Source organism: Saccopteryx leptura, chromosome 4 (assembly GCF_036850995.1).
Source record: "Saccopteryx leptura isolate mSacLep1 chromosome 4, mSacLep1_pri_phased_curated, whole genome shotgun sequence".
NCBI classification, from domain to species: domain Eukaryota; kingdom Metazoa; phylum Chordata; class Mammalia; order Chiroptera; family Emballonuridae; genus Saccopteryx; species Saccopteryx leptura.
In genome coordinates this window covers 123802536-123820573 of record NC_089506.1, presented here as the reverse complement: position 1 = coordinate 123820573, position 18038 = coordinate 123802536, and the positions used below count along the sequence as shown (strand labels likewise).

Sequence of the window (18038 nt, the reverse complement as noted above, 5' to 3'; positions counted from 1 at the left end):
TGTGGGAAGAGGTGATATTAAAACAAACAAACAAAAAACAAGGAGAGAAGAAGAGATATCTTAGGGAGAACAGAGGTGTGTGGGAATGTCTGAAGGAGTGGAGGGCAGTGAAGCGTTGAGGGATAGGGTTGGGCTCATGCTGAGGGAATTGGGTGGGGTTGGCCCAGCTGCCCATTCCCAGAGATGTCTAAGGACCACAGCTTTCTTTTGCCGTGGTCTGAGGAAGGGACCTCAGGACTTGGCCTCTGCATCAAAGTTGTTGGCATCTCTGAGTCCCCTGTGGGGTTCAGGCATTCCAGGTGGCTGGCCTTCTCTTCCTCGATTCTCGCCTGGGCTCACTTCCCTTCCTGGAGAGGGCCCTCAGACCTGCAGCTCAGTGTGGCAGCTGCAGGACAAGGAATGGGGGGCATAGTCCACCCCCTGCCCTGATTCTGAATTCTGCACTTGATTGATGGGAGGTGGGGCAGAATAAGTGAGAGCTTTGAGAAGAACAGGTCTCAGGGAGAGCAAGAGAGCAGCGGAGGCCCACCTGAGGGCCACAGCCAGGCCCCGCCAGCTTACTCCCCACCCCACCCCGAGTGACCAGTGTTGACTGCCACAGTGACCACTAGTTTTTCTTTTCTGAGCCCTTTGTCATTCTGCCTTTGCCTTCGGAGAAGCTAGGGAGGGCCAGTTACCCTATTGGCACAGTGGCACTCCATGCAGTACTGTTCCCTGGGGACAGCCCCACTGTCTGCTGCCTTCTGGGAACCAGTTCTCAGTTAATGGTCTCACAGCAGAGCCAAAGATGACTTTCAACTTCATGTTTGCCACATCTTTGAGGGAGGGGTTTGCGTCCCACCCCTGGAAAATGCCAGAATACTGGCCTTCAGAAAGCTCAGAGGCATGGAGGGGGCTCTGGAATCCCTAAAATATCAAAGCAGAGTGGCCAAAGGCCTGGATAGTGGGCTCTGGGGGTCCCTTAACTTCTCTGAGCCTCGGTCTCCTTCACTGTACCCATCTGCCTCACTGGGTTGTGTGAGGGACGCTGGGGTGACATAAGTGAACATGTATCATGAGCTGGCATGTGGGACACAGGTGCTAGTTCTGACTGGCCTTAGCACTGAGGCCCTTGAGAGTTCACCCTCCCCGCCCCAGGCACCTGCACCTGATGTATCACCCCATGTGGATGGAGGAGAGGCAGGTCCTAGGCCAGGGCAGAGGGCCACTGGGAAGCACAGTCAGCCAGAGAGCTCACGCTCTGGTCTGGTCCCATGTAGAGAATGATCGAGCACTTCACCCACAACACTTGCAGATGACAGCTGACCCCACACTCTCCTGACACAGAATGAGGCCCCGAGGTGGCAAAATCACTTGGCACTGAGGAAATCAGACATGTGACAGTCAGGGACGCACATCGTCCCAGTTACCTAATGTACAGCAAGGAACCCCACCTACCTGGTGATTTCTATGTTGGGTAGGGGATAGGAGAGATGGAGGGCCCAGAAAGATGGGCTCACTGCATTTCCTCCTCCTCTCCTGCCCTGGAACAGGAAACAGGGTGGCCACAAAGAGGGGTCTCCAGGTCAGTGCCTCTTCAGCCACTAAGGCTCACAATTTTAGAGAGAAGATGAGTGTCCCTCACCCCCTACGAAGCCCCAGCCGCATGGAAGATATGTCTGTTGAAAGAAAGGTCTGTTTCCTGGTTTGCCCTGGGGATGAGAGTGCTTGAAATAGAAATAGAGCCAGTGGAGGAAGGAATAGAAAGTGGTGGAGAGACTCAGACACAGACAGAAAGACATAGAGTGAGAGGCACAGAGAGGGACGGAGAACAAAACCCGACACCCCCAGGGAGAGTGCCTGTGAACGCGGCTCCTCTCCTCCTCCACCTCCCCAGGACAGAAAATGGCTCAGTGGGGCCAGCATGGCTCCTCTCCTCCTCCACCTCCCCAGGACAGAAAATGGCTCAGTGCCAGCATGGCCCCTCTCCTCCTCCACCTCCCCAGGACAGAAAATGGCTCAGTGGGGCCAGCATGGCTCCTCTCCTCCTCCACCTCCCCAGGACAGAAAATGGCTCAGTGCCAGCATGGCCCCTCTCCTCCTCCACCTCCCCAGGACAGAAAATGGCTCAGTGCCAGCATGGCCCCTCTCCTCCTCCACCTCCCCAGGACAGAAAATGGCTCAGTGGGTGAATGCGGCTCCTCTCCTCCTCCACCTCCCCAGGACAGAAAATGGCTCAGGGCCAGCATGGCCCCCAGGCCTCCGCTGAGCCCACACAGGCCCAGCCACCCACACAGGCAGAACCTTGAAGCAGAAATGCAGATGTCCTCTTTCACTCCTCCTGGGTGACATTATCAAGAAGGGGCTCGGGCACATACTGCTTCACTTTCAGTCGGTGTCTGGCTGTCCCTGGTGTGGAGGAGGTCACCTGTGGCTGGTGGTCCTGGTGTACTTCTAGGGCACACCCCTCACCCACCGCTCACCGGTTCTGAGCATGCAAGCAGGTTGAGGCGCCAGACAAGCAGTAATTAGGAAGGTACATCCGGTGCAAAAATGAGCATCATGCCTTCCAGACTCCAATGAGAATTATCAGTGGGCTCTCCACTCTTTCTAAATGATTGGTGAAACGTTCCACTTCATTTGCATAGATAATTGAGAGTTAACTGTACTTTCTGTACAGAGGCCTGGGAGAACAGGGCAAAGTCGGTCCACCACCTCGGCGGAGAGAAAAGAAACCGCTGGCTGTCTCATTCAGCCACTGCAGAGAGAAGGGACCTAAAACAAAGTCTGGCATTTGGAGGCATGCAATGGATATTTGCTGAGTTCATGAGTACGATTTATTGAGCACCTACTGTATGCCAGCTTCCCTGTACCCAGGATGCCTGAATCCCCACAGCCCGTGAGGGAAGTATTGCTATCCCGCTGACAGATGCAGAACTTGCTCTCAGTCGCATGGATGGTCAGGGCAGAAACGGCCTGGCCTCTAAGGTAGGGGTGACCCGAAGCCTGACTAGGCACCTCTTCCCAGTGGTGGAGGGCTCTGGAGATGGCAACGTGAACATGGTGGAAGGCAGAAGGTGTGGGATCACCATCTTCCAACGTGCTCAGCTCTGCTTCTGGGCCTCAAGTAGAATGAGGAGAGGACTCAGACCCCAGGTCCTGGGTTCCAGTTTCCACCCTGGGATACTCCTCTGCTTCTTCATCTGCTGAAATGGGAAAAATGGTCTGCACTCTCCTCCTTCCTTCTCCTCGCCCTCAGGAGGGCCCATTACAGCCTGAGGCTGAGGATGTCTGGGCACCGGAGGCCTGATCTGTCCACAGCTCCATGAGGGTGATGATAATGGTTGCCATGCCTTGGATCACTGGGATGGAGTTCCCGAGGCCTCTCCCTCTACACTGGAGAGGAAAATCAATAACTCACCCAGGAGCCAAATGCAAATAAGTTGAGCATCCTGGGAGTTGGCTGCTGGGATGCTGTCTCCCAAGGCAGGGTCAGGAGGCAGGCATGTCAGCCATGAGCTGAGACCAAAGCTGAGTGGTGCTCGGAATACTGGTGTCCTTGTCCTGTTCTGGGCAGGAGGGGAGAGTGAAAAAGAAAGCCAGCCCACCGCCACCACCTCTGGGTGTGTGCAGCTATACTGGGGGGATGTAATGACAAGCCCCAATCTCAGACATTAGGACAGAGGAAACAGAAACCAAGCCATAGATGGATTGAAAGGGAACGAACCTGACGCTGGCCGTCTGTGTTGAAGAGGAATCAGTGAGGGCCTCCTTCCAGCACCAGCTGTTCTCTAGGCCCCACCACAGAAAGAAACCCAGCTGGCTGTTCCTTCTGAGTCCCCTCTTGAGAGGCCACTGTGGGCCAGGCTCCATCACAGGCAGGGGGATGACAATGAGTGGATGGGACCGAGTCCGAGTGAGACGACATCATCCCCATGCCAGAGGACCATGCCACCCAGTGGAAGAATAGTGTGTGCTGTGTGTCCATATCTGCCTTTCCAGGAGCCACATTAAAAAGGTAAAAAGGGCCCTGGCCAGTTGGCTCAGCGGTAGAGCGTCGGCCTGGCGTGCGGGGGACCCGGGTTCGATTCCTGGCCAGGGCACATAGGAGAAGCGCCCATTTGCTTCTCCACCGCCCCCCTCCTTCCTCTCTGTCTCTCTCTTCCTCTCCCGCAGCCAAGGCTCCATTGGAGCAAAGATGGCCCAGGCACTGGGAATGGCTCCTTGGCCTCTGCCCCAGGCGCTACAGTGGCTCTGGTCGCAGCAGAGCGACGCCCCGGAGGGGCAGAGCATCGCCCCCTGGTGGGCAGAGCATCGCCCCTGGTGGGCGTGCCGGGTGGATTCGGGTCGGGCGCATGCGGGAGTCTGTCTGACTGTCTCTCCCCGTTTCCAGCTTCAGAAAAAAAAAAAAAAAAAAAAAGGTAAAAAGAAACTGAGGAGATTAATTTTAAAAATATACTTTGATTAACCCAATATATCCACTCTATTGCACCAAGTCTTTGAAATCCAACTTGTAGTGTGCACACATGGGAGCTTGTGGCTACTGGTTTGGACGGCGCCAGGTCTGGAGAACATTCTTGAAGAACCAGGGGCCATTTGTGCCTAGATTCCTGGCAGAACTTACTTTCTCAGAACCAGGGTTTCTTTATTACAGGTCCCCTTGGACCATCTGGGCAACTGCAGGTCTTAAAGAGAAGAAAGGAGAAAGCTGCCCAAGGCTATTTTTGCTGTAGCAACTATAGGAACGAAGGCGGCACCATGTGAAATATGGACAAAGTTGGTGTGCATACCAACAAAGTTGATTTTTCCTTTTTTTTTTTTTTTTTTTTTTTTTGTATTTTTCTGAAGCTGGAAACGGGGAGAGACAGACAGACTCCCGCATGCGCCCTACCGGGATCCACCCGGCACGCCCACCAGGGGGCGACGCTCTGCCCACCAGGGGGCGATGCTCTACCCCTTCGGGGCGTCGCTCTGCCGCGACCAGAGCCACTCTAGCACCTGGGGCAGAGGCCATGGAGCCATCCCCAGCGCCCGGGCCATCTTTGCTCCAATGGAGCCTCTGCTGTGGGAGGGGAAGAGAGAGACAGAGAGGAAGGAGAGGGGGAGGGGTGGAGAAGCAGATGGGCGCTTCTCCTGTGTGCCCTGGCCAGGAATCGAACCCGGGACCTCTGCACACCAGGCTGACGCTCTACCACTGAGCCAACAGGCCAGGGCCCAATTTTTTTTTTTGCAAGGAGAATTGATGCCTTGGACATGGAGAATGCCAGGTTTGTCCAGGGCTGCCTCTGTCCATCTCCATCCCAGTGATCCTTTCTGCTCTGCTGGTCGTGCCATCTTTCCTCCACACTCTCTCCTGCCTCCTCCAGACCCAGTTAGGAGGCATCAGGGCTGCCCCCTCGCCCAGAACAGATGCCGATCCCATTGGTGTCCAGCTACTGGCCTGTGGGCCAGCCTAAGTGATTCTCCTTTTAAACTGCCTCCAAACAGGAAGGCACTCTCTCCTCCACAGAAGAACCGGGCCATCTCAGGGCTCCATTGACCCTCTCACAGCACATACTTTCAAAAATACAATTCCAGTACAGTAAAAATTCTAGTCTCCCAGCGTGGATTTCCAATTACCCACACTCAGCCAAGTGGCAGCCACTTCATTATAATTCTGTAATTGCCATATAGAATTCCTATAAATTTGCTGTTAATTTTTAACCACAGCATCCTTCTCTTAGAAAGAGTAGCAATAACTTGAAAATCTATAGATGATATATTTAAGTGGATAGAGGCATAGCAGGGTGGAGGTTGGGTCTAGAAGATACCCTAATCAAAAAAAGCGCTAGGGGTGAGGGTGAGGAAGCACATCTGGGGATTTCCTCAACTACGATGCAAACTTTTCTTCCTAATATATGGTATGTTGGTGGCTCCAAGGGTTGATCAGAGTCTGATCTGGGAAGACCTTGCTCTTAAATGAGAATGGCTTTGTGCACTGGGTTGTCCCTTAACAGACACATTCCTGCCCCCACTGGGAGGTAATTTACAAGTGTGGCTTCCTGAGTGTAATCTCCCAGCATTGTACTGCTCCGGAGCCTCCCGAATTGCAACAGGAACCACGTCTATAAAAGATGCTTCAGAAGAAATAGCAGCCACGCAGGCATCCCCCTACCCCAAGCAAGTGAACACCCAGGTGCTAAGCAGAGAAATTAGCCTGCCTTTCAGGAGATGCTAATGAGTCAAGTTGGGAGGGGATGAGATTGAACCAGAAAGGAAATTGGATGCGCAGACGCCTGGGGCACCAGGGACCGGCCAGGTGGTCCTCAGAGCAGCCTGCTTCTCTTTAGGGAGATCTCAGGGGGTCAGAGAATGAGAAATTGTGACCAGATACTGCTGGTGAGAGTGTGCAAGGCTCCATTGGCTGGGATGTTTTGGTGAAAGCTGGCCATCAGCAGGGCTAGCCACTGGCCACCTCCAGCAAGACTGTGAGGTCATTGACATCCATTTGTCTTCGGCTCTGGAAGGCAAGGGTGTGTGCTCCACGCTAGACGCCTCAGGGTCCGGTGGGAGCTGTCCCTGGTGCTGAAGGACTCGACTGTGAAGGGTTGAAGTGCTGAGTCCTTCCAGCAAGCTGCCGGAAAGGTTCCAGCCATGGACATACACGTCCAGTCCTCATCCCCACCCCTGGCAAAGGGAGATATTGGCTCCAAGCTGGGAGGGTTGTCAGGCAGCTGCAGTGATGAGAAATGGGGCCACAGAGCGATTTGAAGGTCCCCATGTTTGATCTATTGCAGGGCCGACTCCTTGCAGCTTTGCTGCTCCCGAGTTTGGTGACCAGAGAGAATTAAAGCTGCCTTAAATACAGTCTCTGTTGGCTGTATATTAATCAAGCAGGAATAAAAAGTCACAGCATCCTAGGGAAGTAAGGAAAGGAACAGACGGTTCCCCCCATCCTAATGCAGCAACTCTCAGCAGGAAGAAAGGCTGGGAGCTGCTAAGAGTGGCACAGGGCCCTCTGCTGGCTGCCAACTCTCCCCAAACTGCCTTGCCAGTGAATTCTCAGAATCCTCATGCCTTGGAACTGGAGAGTTGCATTGGTGCCAAGACTGCACTGGACCCCAACGTTAGAGGATATTAAGAAAGAGAAGGGTTTTTCCCCTCCCCAGGAGCAAGAGGAAGTAGTAGTATAGGGAGGGCATCAGGTATGGGGGCTCAATAACAGCCTCATGCCTGTCAGACACATCCCCATAGCTCCATCAAAGAGATACCACTTTCCCTACCCTTGGCAGTCTTTACAGGGTTTAAAAAGCACAGGGACATCCCTGTCCCTTCTTCTGCATTGTGCAGTGGGCAGCCATTCACTGGGCCTCTCTGGTGTGTTCCAGCTGCCAGGCAGCGCTGGTGCTGGCCGGGGTCTTGCCTCCCCCTCTCCTCCTTGCCCAGGCTCACTCCCTCTAAGCCCGAGCAAGGAGCTCATACTTGGCTGCATTGTCCTGGGGCTGTAGGGAGGTGAGTCGGCAGGTAAATGTCTGTCCCTTGGCTTCCTGGCAGACAAGCTTGTTCCTGCCCTGTGAATCCTGGAACAAACTCAGTTCCCATGAGGCTTCAGGGGAGAGCCTCCCACCCCCCACCTCCAGCCCCCCACCCACCCCTGTTGACCAGCTCTTTGCTCAGCTCTAGTCTGCAGCTTGGCAATGGCCGCCAGACACAGGGCACCCGCCTCCCTGGGCCATGTGCTTTGCCAGGACAGCACTGTCTCTCTGGGCTTTGCTGCCTCAGGCTCCTAATGAGCTTTTAATGAGCTGATGCTTTGGTTTCAGAGGGCATGAAGGGGCAGGGGAAGCACTGAGCGCCAGCCCCTTGACATTTGTTTTTCTGAGGCGTTGAGGTTGGCTTTCGATTTCAGCTCAACCGAGTGTTGGGACGAGGGCTGTAAGCAGATGCTTGACTCAGAGTTGTCTAAATTTGTTCAGAGTTTGGAGGACCTGACTTTCATGTCCGCAGGTCCAGGCTACCCCACTCCTCAGCTGTCATTTCCTGTCTACAGGGCTTCATTGGGTCTGTCCCCTTGAGGCCTCTCCTTACCCAAGGCTGAAGAGAAGGACATTAGTTTCTCTGTTAAGTAAATTTAGTTTAAGTAATGGAGAAGGGAGGAGGCCAACAGTGTCCATTGCTGCCTCTGTCACGGGCAGCTCAGGCCCATCCCGGGAGATTAAAGAGCAAACCTTGGCCCCTTCCATTGGCTTCTTGCTTAGGGGCCCTGAATGTTTTGTTTCTTTGTTTAGGTTCTAAATGAACATGACATAAATTCATGCTGGTCACAGCGACAGGAGGGTCCCATGCTGCTACAACGTCATGGGCATGGTCCTCCCTTCCAGACACCCTGAAGCATGTTGGGTTGGTGGTAGTCCCCTCTTCTGGAGCACCAGCTTTGTTCTGCAGGTTCTGAGGATGGCCCCCGCCCCTTTTGGGAGTGACGGGGACTTCAGCTGCTGGTCCAAGCTCCCCCCATAGCAGCCCTTCAAGGCTTTCCCCCCTTTGAGTAAAACAAAGGTGGAAAAGGTTTGTGTGAGACACAAGGCAGAATTTCTTGACAGTCAAGATGATAAAAACTTGAACAGGCTCCCCAGAGAGATGTCAGGGTCTCTCTCTCTCTCTCTCAGCGGAGTGCTTTAAGAAAAAAAAAAAAGACGGCATCTGTCCCCAAAGGCTTGTTACTGCCAGCTAGGAGGCACAGGGCTGGACAGTGTGATCCCAAAGTTCCTTTCCGTTCCATCACCAGTGTGTTGTGAGTGCGGGGTGAGGAGGGGTGTCCAGGAAGAAGCAAGTGGCCAGAACTGTCCGTAGTTCCAACACGCAGCCAGCAGGAGATGTCAAGGTCGATTGATTTTCGATTTTTATGCTGGAGGTGACACCCCGGGTGGGCCGCAGGGGACAGTGAATTATGTAGGTTTTCTCTGGCTCCACAAACCCCTGCCAGTGATAAACATATAACATGAGTCTTGCCTGGTGTGAGCAGAGGCTGCCGTCAGTCACGTCTGCCCAGGGGACCAGGCCATCCAAGGGCATTTCATCTGAGCCAGTCCCAGCTTGAATGTTCATCTCCAAGCAGGTATTCTGACTTCCTGTGCCTTTCGGGACTCTTTCTTCCCTGTGGTCATTTGTGGTCTTGGCTCAGGGCGTCAAGTAGGCATGCACAGATGTAGGTGGAACAGGAGGGTCCTGGGGGATGGGCTGCGTTCCAAGTGTGGGTTGAGGAACCAGGAAATTGAGTGTCTTGTTGGTAGGTCGGTGAGGAGCCCCGCAGTAGGGCTTCCTCGGTTCAACGGCAACATCTCTCTATGGCTTCACCGATGGGTTCAGCAGCCCTACTGCGTACTCTCAGCCTCCTGCCTAATGAGAATGAGGAAGCTCGAGATAATTGCTGCGCAGACCAAGCAGCAGTGTGATTAGTAAATGCCCAAGCTATTGCAGCTGGCGATTACATTAACAGATTTGGTTTCGGTTTGATCCTATTAGGAGAGGGAGCCAAGGGCTAATGATGAGGATGCTCACAGGAGTGCACCAGCCAAGCCCAGTGGTGGAAGGGAGAAAAGCAAAACAACTCTATGTGAGTCTGTGAGCCAGGTTTGTTTTGCAACCTAAACTCTGCCTCTTGCTGGTGTGTGACCTTGGGCCACCTCCATGACCCTAAATGTGCCATTATATACCACATGGGCATCGTTCTCCCTTCCCCATCTACCTGGTGAGGATCAAGTGAGATGAAATGTGTCTGGCCAGAGAGGTTAGGAGAGCCCTGAGCAAGGCAAGGTACTGTTGCATTCAGTAGTCAGTAATGATCGTAGATGGTCAGCCTTTTTCTCTGTGCACTCTCGTTCTTCCTGGAAAGCTGACGTAAATGGTTGGGCTCCTGAGGCTTAAAAAGTCTGCCCCCCCCCCCCCCGGCTTCTATGGGTTCTGGGGCCAGGATCCTGAATGGTGGCTTGGCCACAGCTGGCACCAGAGAGTTCAGCTCTCTCTCCAAGGCCATCTCGACCCAGGTGGCCTTCTTGCCAGGTGCTCGCAGTCTTGATGCAGTGGGAGCCCACAAAGAGCTTCCCCAGAAGGCAGCTGCCTCTCTGAGGCCTCTCACCCACCAGGCCCCGTGGTGGAACATCACAGCACTGGCTAATCTCAGACGTTCTTTTTCTCTATTGGTCCTGAGCTCTCCCATCCCCTCTACTGAAGAGGAAAAGGGAGAAGTCCTGGGGGCTCATTGTAAATAAAAAGGCTTGGCACCAGTGCTGAGTCACAGAGCAGGGTGGGACAGCAGCCACAGCCCTTCTGTGAGAGCATTCCTCCAACTCCAGGCCCTGGGGCGGGGAGAGAAACTTGGCAAGGGAAGACGTTCTCTTAACTGCAAGCCTGCACAACTCCCGCTGCCGCCCATAGTCCCGCGCGTGCCCTTTTCCTCAGTCTCCCAGTATTTATTATGTTTAATTTTGCCAGGACATGGTTGTGAGTGAGACGGATGGACCCACATGTGGGTGGCAAATGCCTCTTAATTAAACAGATAAACTTCCTCTGCTCACCAATTTTTTTTCTTTTTTTTTTCTTTTTTTTTTAAATATTTTTCCGAAGCCAGAAACGGGGAGGCAGTCAGACAGACTCCCGCATGCGCCCGACCGGGATCCACCCGGCATGCCCACCAGGGGACAATGCTCCGCCCATCTGGGGCGGCATGCCCACCAGGGGGCAATGCTCCGCCCATCTGGGGCGTAGCTCTGCCACAATCAGAGCCATTCTAACGCCTGAGCCAGAGGCCACAGAGCCATCCTCAGCGCCTGGGCCAACTTTGTTCCAATGGAGCCTTTGCTGAGGGAGGGGAAGAGAGAGACAGAGAGGAAGGAGAGGGGGAGGGGTGGAGAAGCAGATGGGCGCTTCCCCTGTGTGCCCTGGCCAGGAATCAAACCCGGGACTCCTGCACGCCAGGCCGACGCTCTATCACTGAGCCAACTGGCCAGGGCCTGCTCACCAATTTTTACTTTTGCTGTGGTGTTGGCTGGGGCCAGGTGGGGCTACACCAGTGGGCAGGAGGTCCCTGCCCTGCCAGACATGGGTACCGGCCCCAACAGCCCGGGCTGGGCCTGGCTGCTCTCCCTCTGTGCTGATGAGCAGTCAGTAGCTCCAGGAGGCAGAGCGACCCAGGGTGGGAGCACCCTCCACACCCCACCCTCACAGGCCTGACCTCCAAGGGGAGGCCCTGACTAAGGTGAGTGGGCCCTCTGCTGGACACCTCCACCATGGCCTGGTCAGCCAAGGCAGCTCATTCCCATCCTGTCTTTCAAATTCCCCTTGCAGGGACCCCTCAGCCAACTTTCCTGCTCTTCTGGGAGAATTAGACACTGTAAGATGAAGCAAAAACACCCCCCCCCTCCCGAGATAGGGGCACCATGGCCTTCGGGGTCTGAGGGGTTTTTATATTTTTCAAGAAGGCCAAAATGCTTCCTGTCCTCAATGTGACATCTCCCTAATAGCGTCTGTTGGAAGTGTCCCTGGCCACTGAGCTTAGGGCTTTCTCCTGACTCCGCTCCTGTCCCCTTAGCTGTGGAATTGGGGCATGAGACCCTCCGGGAGAGTGTTCAGTGTGTGATGTGGGTGTCTGGTTCACATGGTTTCTGTGCCCCCCCCACAACCCCTCCCCACACACACCCTAGGGCCTAACTTATCCTTGTGGAGATGCCACTTACAATCCTGCCAGTCCCCCTTCTCTGGTTCCCCAGGGCTCATCCCTAGCCTGTGCCAAATGCCCCCGAGTTGCGGCAGGGAGGTCCTGCTCTGCTGGTCGCATGGGGCACAGTGTCTTCATAGATTATAGCTCAGTCACAACCGGAGGTGGCGAGCTCACCTTTCATCCTGGCATGCTTTTGCCAGGCTCTTCACTGTCCTCTCTGTATGGCGAAGCCTGTGGATGCCAGCCTGGACACTCAGAGGGGAAGAAGGGCAGGCCCACAGGGAACTCAGCCCCCGCCAGCCTCCCCTAAAGGCACCGCAGAGCTCCCTGTCCCTGCTGGACTGTGTTGCAGTATAGCCTTGGCAATTGCAAAGGGTCAGGTGAGGGTGTCAAAACTCCCACAAATCATTTGGTTGCAGAACTGTCCAGCTGTTTTAAAAAACCACAGGCCCTTTAAAACACTTTCTGTCACGTGTCTTCCAGGGTATCCCCTGTGTCACCATGTCACAGAGGTACACTTCAGGGATGGATGGTGTCTGCAACATCTCCCAAGCAGGCTCGCCCAGGGAGGGGAGGAGAGTCAGGCCTTGACCTTTGCAGGCTGGGGAGGGGGGTGCACGGGATGGGGAACAGTACCTGCACCCAGCAGGGCCTCCTCCGGGGAAGGTGACACGGGGTGGGGGCAGGAGGGATCCAGGCGATCTCCAAAGCCTTGGAACCATCTGGACCTTTTGAGGTGCCTACTTGCCTGATATTTATAGTGGTGCCCAGGAGCGCAGAAATAATTACAGCTCAGTTCCTGCCTCCCGAACAAGGCCTTCTCAGATTCAGGGCGAGTGGGGTATTTTTTCCTTGGCTCCTTTTTTAAGTAGTGAATATTAGCACTGGATTGACAGCTCTTCCCAGCTCGCAGCCTTCCTTCATCCTAGAAGCGGGGGTAGCAGAGCACTGGGGCCCAGGCTTTCCCCACCTGCCACTCAGGGGCACCCACCCTGGCCCAGGGGGCACCAGGGGCTCCAGAGGCTGGGGGACCAGAAGAGTCTTGTACCCCTCTGTTGACTGTGCCACTCCTGTGCCAGGCACTGGAGATCCAGGTAAGGAGGGCAAGGGTTTTGATGGTGAAGAAGGACAGACTCAGAAACAGTCATAGGAGACAGGGCCCATGTCCTGTGATATGCCCAGGAGTGCTTTTGGAGGGGCACAGAGCACTCTTTTCCTTTCCGCCCCGGTCCATGGAGGAGGGATGGTCCTGACACCCAGGCAGTTGTGACGCCCCTCCCCTCCCCATAAGGACACTGGTCTTTCTGCTGCAGCCTCAATGCCTGTGCTTCCTGGATACTCTGGAAGCTGTGGCCAACTTGCCATCAGGACAAACCAGGAGGAGGGCAGAGCCACCACACCCATCCCTGCCAGTAGCTCTTCCAGGCACTGGGATGATGCTATGAACTAGCCAACAAGCTCTGTGCCCTCGTGACACTTGGACTCTCAAAGGGCAGACCAAGAAGAGTCCAGATGGGCTGCAATGTTTAGCTGTTCCACGGACTGACCGTCCAAAGACATCTCTCAGTGGACCAAGGCCTCCCTCAATCTGCCATTTAGTAATTGGCTCATAGTAAAAGTCATGAGCCCAGGACGTACCACAGAGGCAGTGGGCACACAGCCCCTGTCCCGAGAAATAAGCCAGACATGCACACTGTTCATATCCTTTTTCAGGATGTTTTTCTTTCCATTCTATTTTGCTGTGCTCTGTCTCCCTGGAGCCTGGGTGTGATTAACTGACTGATGGAGGCAGGTGTCTAGACATGCTTCCAAGCCTGACACTTTCCAGAGGGGAGGCTTGAAGGCAGGTGGCTGGGGCTGAGAGGCTCACGAACAACCAGGTGCTGAGACCAATATGGCATTATTCACTACCCTGGCTTTTTCGAGGCTAGTGGCTGATCCCAGGGGTCCCTCTAGTAAACCTTCCCTGACCGCACCCCAGAGTTGAGTTCCCACTATCTTGGCTGTCATAACTCTCAGCACTGTAGGTGGCAGACTTGGTTTGCTGGCTTGATTTCCCCACCAGACAATGTGCTCGCTCCAGAACAGAGAACTTCATTGCTCCAGCTCCACTACCTGGCAGTGTCCACACACAGGGGGTTCTCAATACGGAGTAGCTATGTGTGAGTCACTGTTCAGGGGACACTCCCCAATCCTCTCACAGGAGGGATAAAGCCTTGACCTCAGTAGATGTGCGGTGACAGCAGGAAATGAGTCAGTGAGTGGTTCACAGGCAGGGTGGATTGGGAGCCCAGGGCTCAGGGTAAATGTCTCATGTCTGCCCCAAATTCCAGCATGTTCTCCAGGGGAAGAACAGCGGTGGCTGACTGGGGCTGGGAGAGGACAGAATGGGGTGGGGGAGGTTTCTGAAACAGGAGGGCAAAGCTGTACAATGGGGGGGGCAGGGAGCCAGAGGGGCTGCCTGGGCAGTTGCTGTCAGGGCCACTCAAGGGTGCCACACTCCCCAGGAGAGCTCTCTGCAAGGTCTCCACTTGCAAATGCCATGCCCAGCCAGGTGCTGCTGTCCACCCACCAGTGTCTTAGGCTATAAGACACCTCTTCTGGGAGACCAAGTTAATAACCCATTGGTCTGAAGCCAGGTGAAGGCCTCTGGCAAGTTCATAGTCAAGTGTTCCCACTACTATGTGACAGTGTCACCCCTGGGGGCATCACTGACTGGGATTCCAGAAAAAGGTCAGGCAGGTTTGGCTACCTGGCAAGGTAGCTCAGCTCTCTCCCTACAGTCTCTCCCTTGACCCTCGTACCTTCCCCTATCTGCCTCCCTGCCAGATGGCACCCTTTCCCTCTAAGAGAAAGATGAACTAGAAGCTACCTTGTTTGAGTGACACTGCATGTATCGGGGAGGAGGAGGGCAGTGTGTTTGGGTGTGGGGAAGGTATCAGGGGGCATACACCTGCCTGCCTTGTTCAAGCTGAGCTCGTTCCAGACTGTGTTTGCAGGGGGGGGGGGGCGCAGGCAGCCCCTCCCACTGCCCTCCTGGCTGCTCCTTCTTGAGTGGTCCACCTCGACATGGCCTGCAGTGAGGGCAACTGCGTCTCAAACATAGTCTCTCAGGTTGGGTGCAGAAACCAAAGTCCAGAGAGCACAAATGACTCTCCTAAGATCACACAGCACACGAGGGGGCCTCCACATGATTCAAAGGCAGGTGGTATTCCCAGTACCAGTTGGTCCCAGCCCTCTTTCCCTCCAGAGTGGGGCTTGCTCTCTGAAGTGAGAGGAGGTGAACCACAGGTACCTTTAGGTAGGACAGGTGAGTCCAGAATTGCTACTGGGCACCTGAGATTTGCCCCTTTCCCGGAAGAAGTGTGCATAAGTGGGGCGAGAGACCAGGTGCACCCTCCTGCTGTCTCTGCCTGTACCAGCGGCAAGGGACAGAGTGTCCCTCTCACAGTCAAGCTCCTCTGTGGCTGGTTCTGGTAAACTGAGATTGGCCAGTGGGCATCTGGCAAGTGTGACTACATGGCAGGCCAAAGGGTATGTGACTGATGAAGCTACAGATTTATGTGGGCACACACACACCTGTCACAGTGGTGATGTGGGGACAGCCAAGATATGTGCCAAGTGCTGACTGGGGTCGGGGTGGGGACCTATGCCCTCCTGCTCCCTTGATGTGTGCACACAAGATTCAGTGTGTTTGGGTGTGGGGAGGGGAGGGTGTATTGTAGTCAGTGCCCCTTGGTCCCCCCCCCCACCTCCATTATTAAATATCCACAAGATCATGTGCCTGTGGCAAGCAGAAGGCAGCACAGGGGGCCTGGGGGCCAATCCAAGGCAGGAGAGATTCCCAGGGTCTCCAGCTGGGTTTCCAAGCCCTGACAGAGGGAGAAGCGTTCCCCAGGATGGAAGCCTCTGCATAGATGTGCTCATTACATCACTGACATCCTCACCACCAAGCCGGCCTCCCTTTGGAGAGGCACTTCTTGCAATACCCAGCAGGACCAGGCGCCTTCCGGTTGGCCGCAGAGCCAGCAGAGCCGCTCCTTCTTTCCGCAGCGGCCGGTGGACAGAGCCAGGGCAAAGGCAGATTCCAATCCCCGGAGCAGTTGCTGGATTCAGGGAGGAGGAGGGCAGCACAGAAGCCTTGGGAGGGTGCGAGGGCTGGCCGCCCAGGCACCGGCGGGCGAGGGGTTAAGTGTGGGATCAGCTGTTGTGCCACCGTTCTGGATTCTCTTCTCTCTGCGCGTGGGGCTCTGCTTGATGTTAGAGTACGCCTGGGACTCCCCCTCCCACCGCTACACACGCGCGCATACTCGCACAGGCACCACTCTTTGCAGACAGGGCTCGGGTAGCTCCAAAGTGACTGACTCCCTCCCCTGCTCCCCCCCACCCATCCGTTCTCTCACGCATATATCCTCTCTTGCCATATTCTCGCGCGCTCTCTTCAGCATCCCCGCCCCGGCAGCGGAGCACCGGGCAGAGGCGCGCGGCTTTCTTTCGATGCCTTCCTCTTAAGGAGCTCCACGAGGGGGAGGGGAGGGCCGGAGGAGGAAGGGGAGGAGGGACCAACACTGAGAGGGCGCCCCGGAGGCAGGGCGCGCGCACACACACGGAGGGACGCGCCAAGGGTGCGAGCCGCGCAGCGAGCGCAGAGCTGTCTCTGCCACCCGGCGGCCCCCTGCCGCCCCATGCTGTGCTCCATGGCGAACTCTGGCTGCCTCCTGCTGTCCAACTCCGGCAGCATGCTTCCACACTCCGTGCCCTGCCCACCCACCTTCCTCTACCTCCAACAGGTAAGCACCCCCAGCCCTGCTGGTCTGGCCCCCAGCTCTGCGCACGTGCGTCCCGCGCCGCCGCCCACAGCCGCACTTGGCTGCCTCCTTGTCGCGCTGGGGCCCCACTGCGCTCCCCGCGTCATGGCGCCGGGCCGGGTGGGGGGAAGCTGCGCCCTTGCGCAGCAGCGGAGCGTGGGGTCGACTAGGGCTCACACCGCCCAGGGCCAGGGGCTAGAGTTTGGGGCGTCGCTCTCAACTTTTCCGAAGGCGCGGGAGGGGGCGGCGGGCGGAGTCTCGGGGGAAGCCTGAGGGGAGGGGTAGGGCGTTCTCAGCGCCCTGGTCACTTTAGGGAACTTCGCATCAGGAAGCAGGGCCTTTCTTTAGCTGAGTATGGAAAGCCCGGGGGTGGATGGAGACGGAGACGGAGGAGGCGGTGGTGGCTGCAGCGGGGACGCCGAGCTCTGCTGCAGCAGGAATTGCGTGTTGGGCCTCCCGGGAGGTGGGCCACCCGCCTGGCGGGGCTGGCGAGGGAGGCCCGGGGAGCTCCGGCGGGAAAGGGTCTGGGGCCAGACTTTTGCAATCTGCGGGGCTGCCCAGGAAGCTCAGGCTGGCGAGGAGGGCAGGAAACCCAGCGACTCTGACACTCCACATCCCCAGGATGATCCACAGGGAGGTGCGCACAGAGCATCAGCTGTCGCCTGCCCACTTGCCCGGGTGTGGGGGGCGGAGGTCCTGCCATCCCACCCAATGCAGAGTCAGTGCAGTCCCGGGCCTGCATTGGGGGCTAACCAAGGATTTCTTCGCGTTTTCCAGGCCTCTTGGCCTCTTGGTTCTGCGTTTCCCAGTTTCTCGGTTTCGCGGTGCTGCCTCAGCCAGAGCCTGTGGGGGCTGCAGTTCTCAGGCTGACCACCCCTCTGGGGCTGTCCTCCCTCCCTTTCTCCCGGACTGACCCGCTGCCTCCTTTATCTTTAGCACCCCCTCAACCTCTGCGCAGGTCTACAGAGGCCTGGGGTTGGAAGGGGGAAGACAAGCCAGAGAGCTTCAGACTGACTGACAGTCCTGGGGCCGGCCTGACCCAGCAGGAAGGCTCCCACAGGACCTGGTCTGCACCTTGGCTGGATGTTGAGATGGAAGGTAGAGGGTGCCATCCAGAAGCCAATGTACAGGGTCAGGCTAGATCTAACGGCAAAGTGAGCGTGTCCTTCTTCCATCACCCCCATGTGAATGTTGGCAGGGAGGAACACAGAAGTGTTCATTTCTTGGAGACAGTGAGATGTTCCAGGTGAAACTGGGCCTTTGGATAGTGGGTTTTTCTTTTTCTGTGCCCCTTGGGCTCTTCAGAGAGCCCAGAAAGAAGGAGCCATGGGAGAAGGCTCAGGGAGAGTTGTGGACAAAGATGGGCCCTCAGACTCTAGCCAGGACCCCAGACCTGGGGCTGCTGGGTGTTCAGGTCGGCCCCTTACAAGGTCTTATGCAGCAGAACTGCCAACTCAGTCAGCAACTGCAGAGGAAGGTTCAGGGGACTTCATGACAGTCGGGAACAGAGCGTGACGGAGCAGCCTGTGATCCAGAGCCCTTGGCCCTTGGTCAAA

The 18038-nt window shown here is 55.9% G+C and overlaps 1 protein-coding gene across 9 annotated transcripts in view; it reads left to right on the top strand.

The window, feature by feature from the left end:
• The window catches only part of RBFOX3 (RNA binding fox-1 homolog 3), a 376035-nt gene that overhangs the window by 288377 nt on the left and 69620 nt on the right, over positions 1 to 18038 (top strand). For 6 of the 9 annotated variants that reach the window (XM_066381457.1, XM_066381464.1, XM_066381458.1 and 3 more), the window contains exon 1: positions 16299 to 16464. The exons of the other annotated variants lie outside the window; for them this stretch is intronic. In XM_066381457.1, the coding sequence (XP_066237554.1) occupies positions 16360 to 16464 (105 nt within the window). In that variant the 5' untranslated portion in view covers positions 16299 to 16359. Of the gene's footprint in view, positions 1 to 16298; positions 16465 to 18038 lie in introns of those variants that run through there. 9 annotated transcript variants of the gene reach the window in all.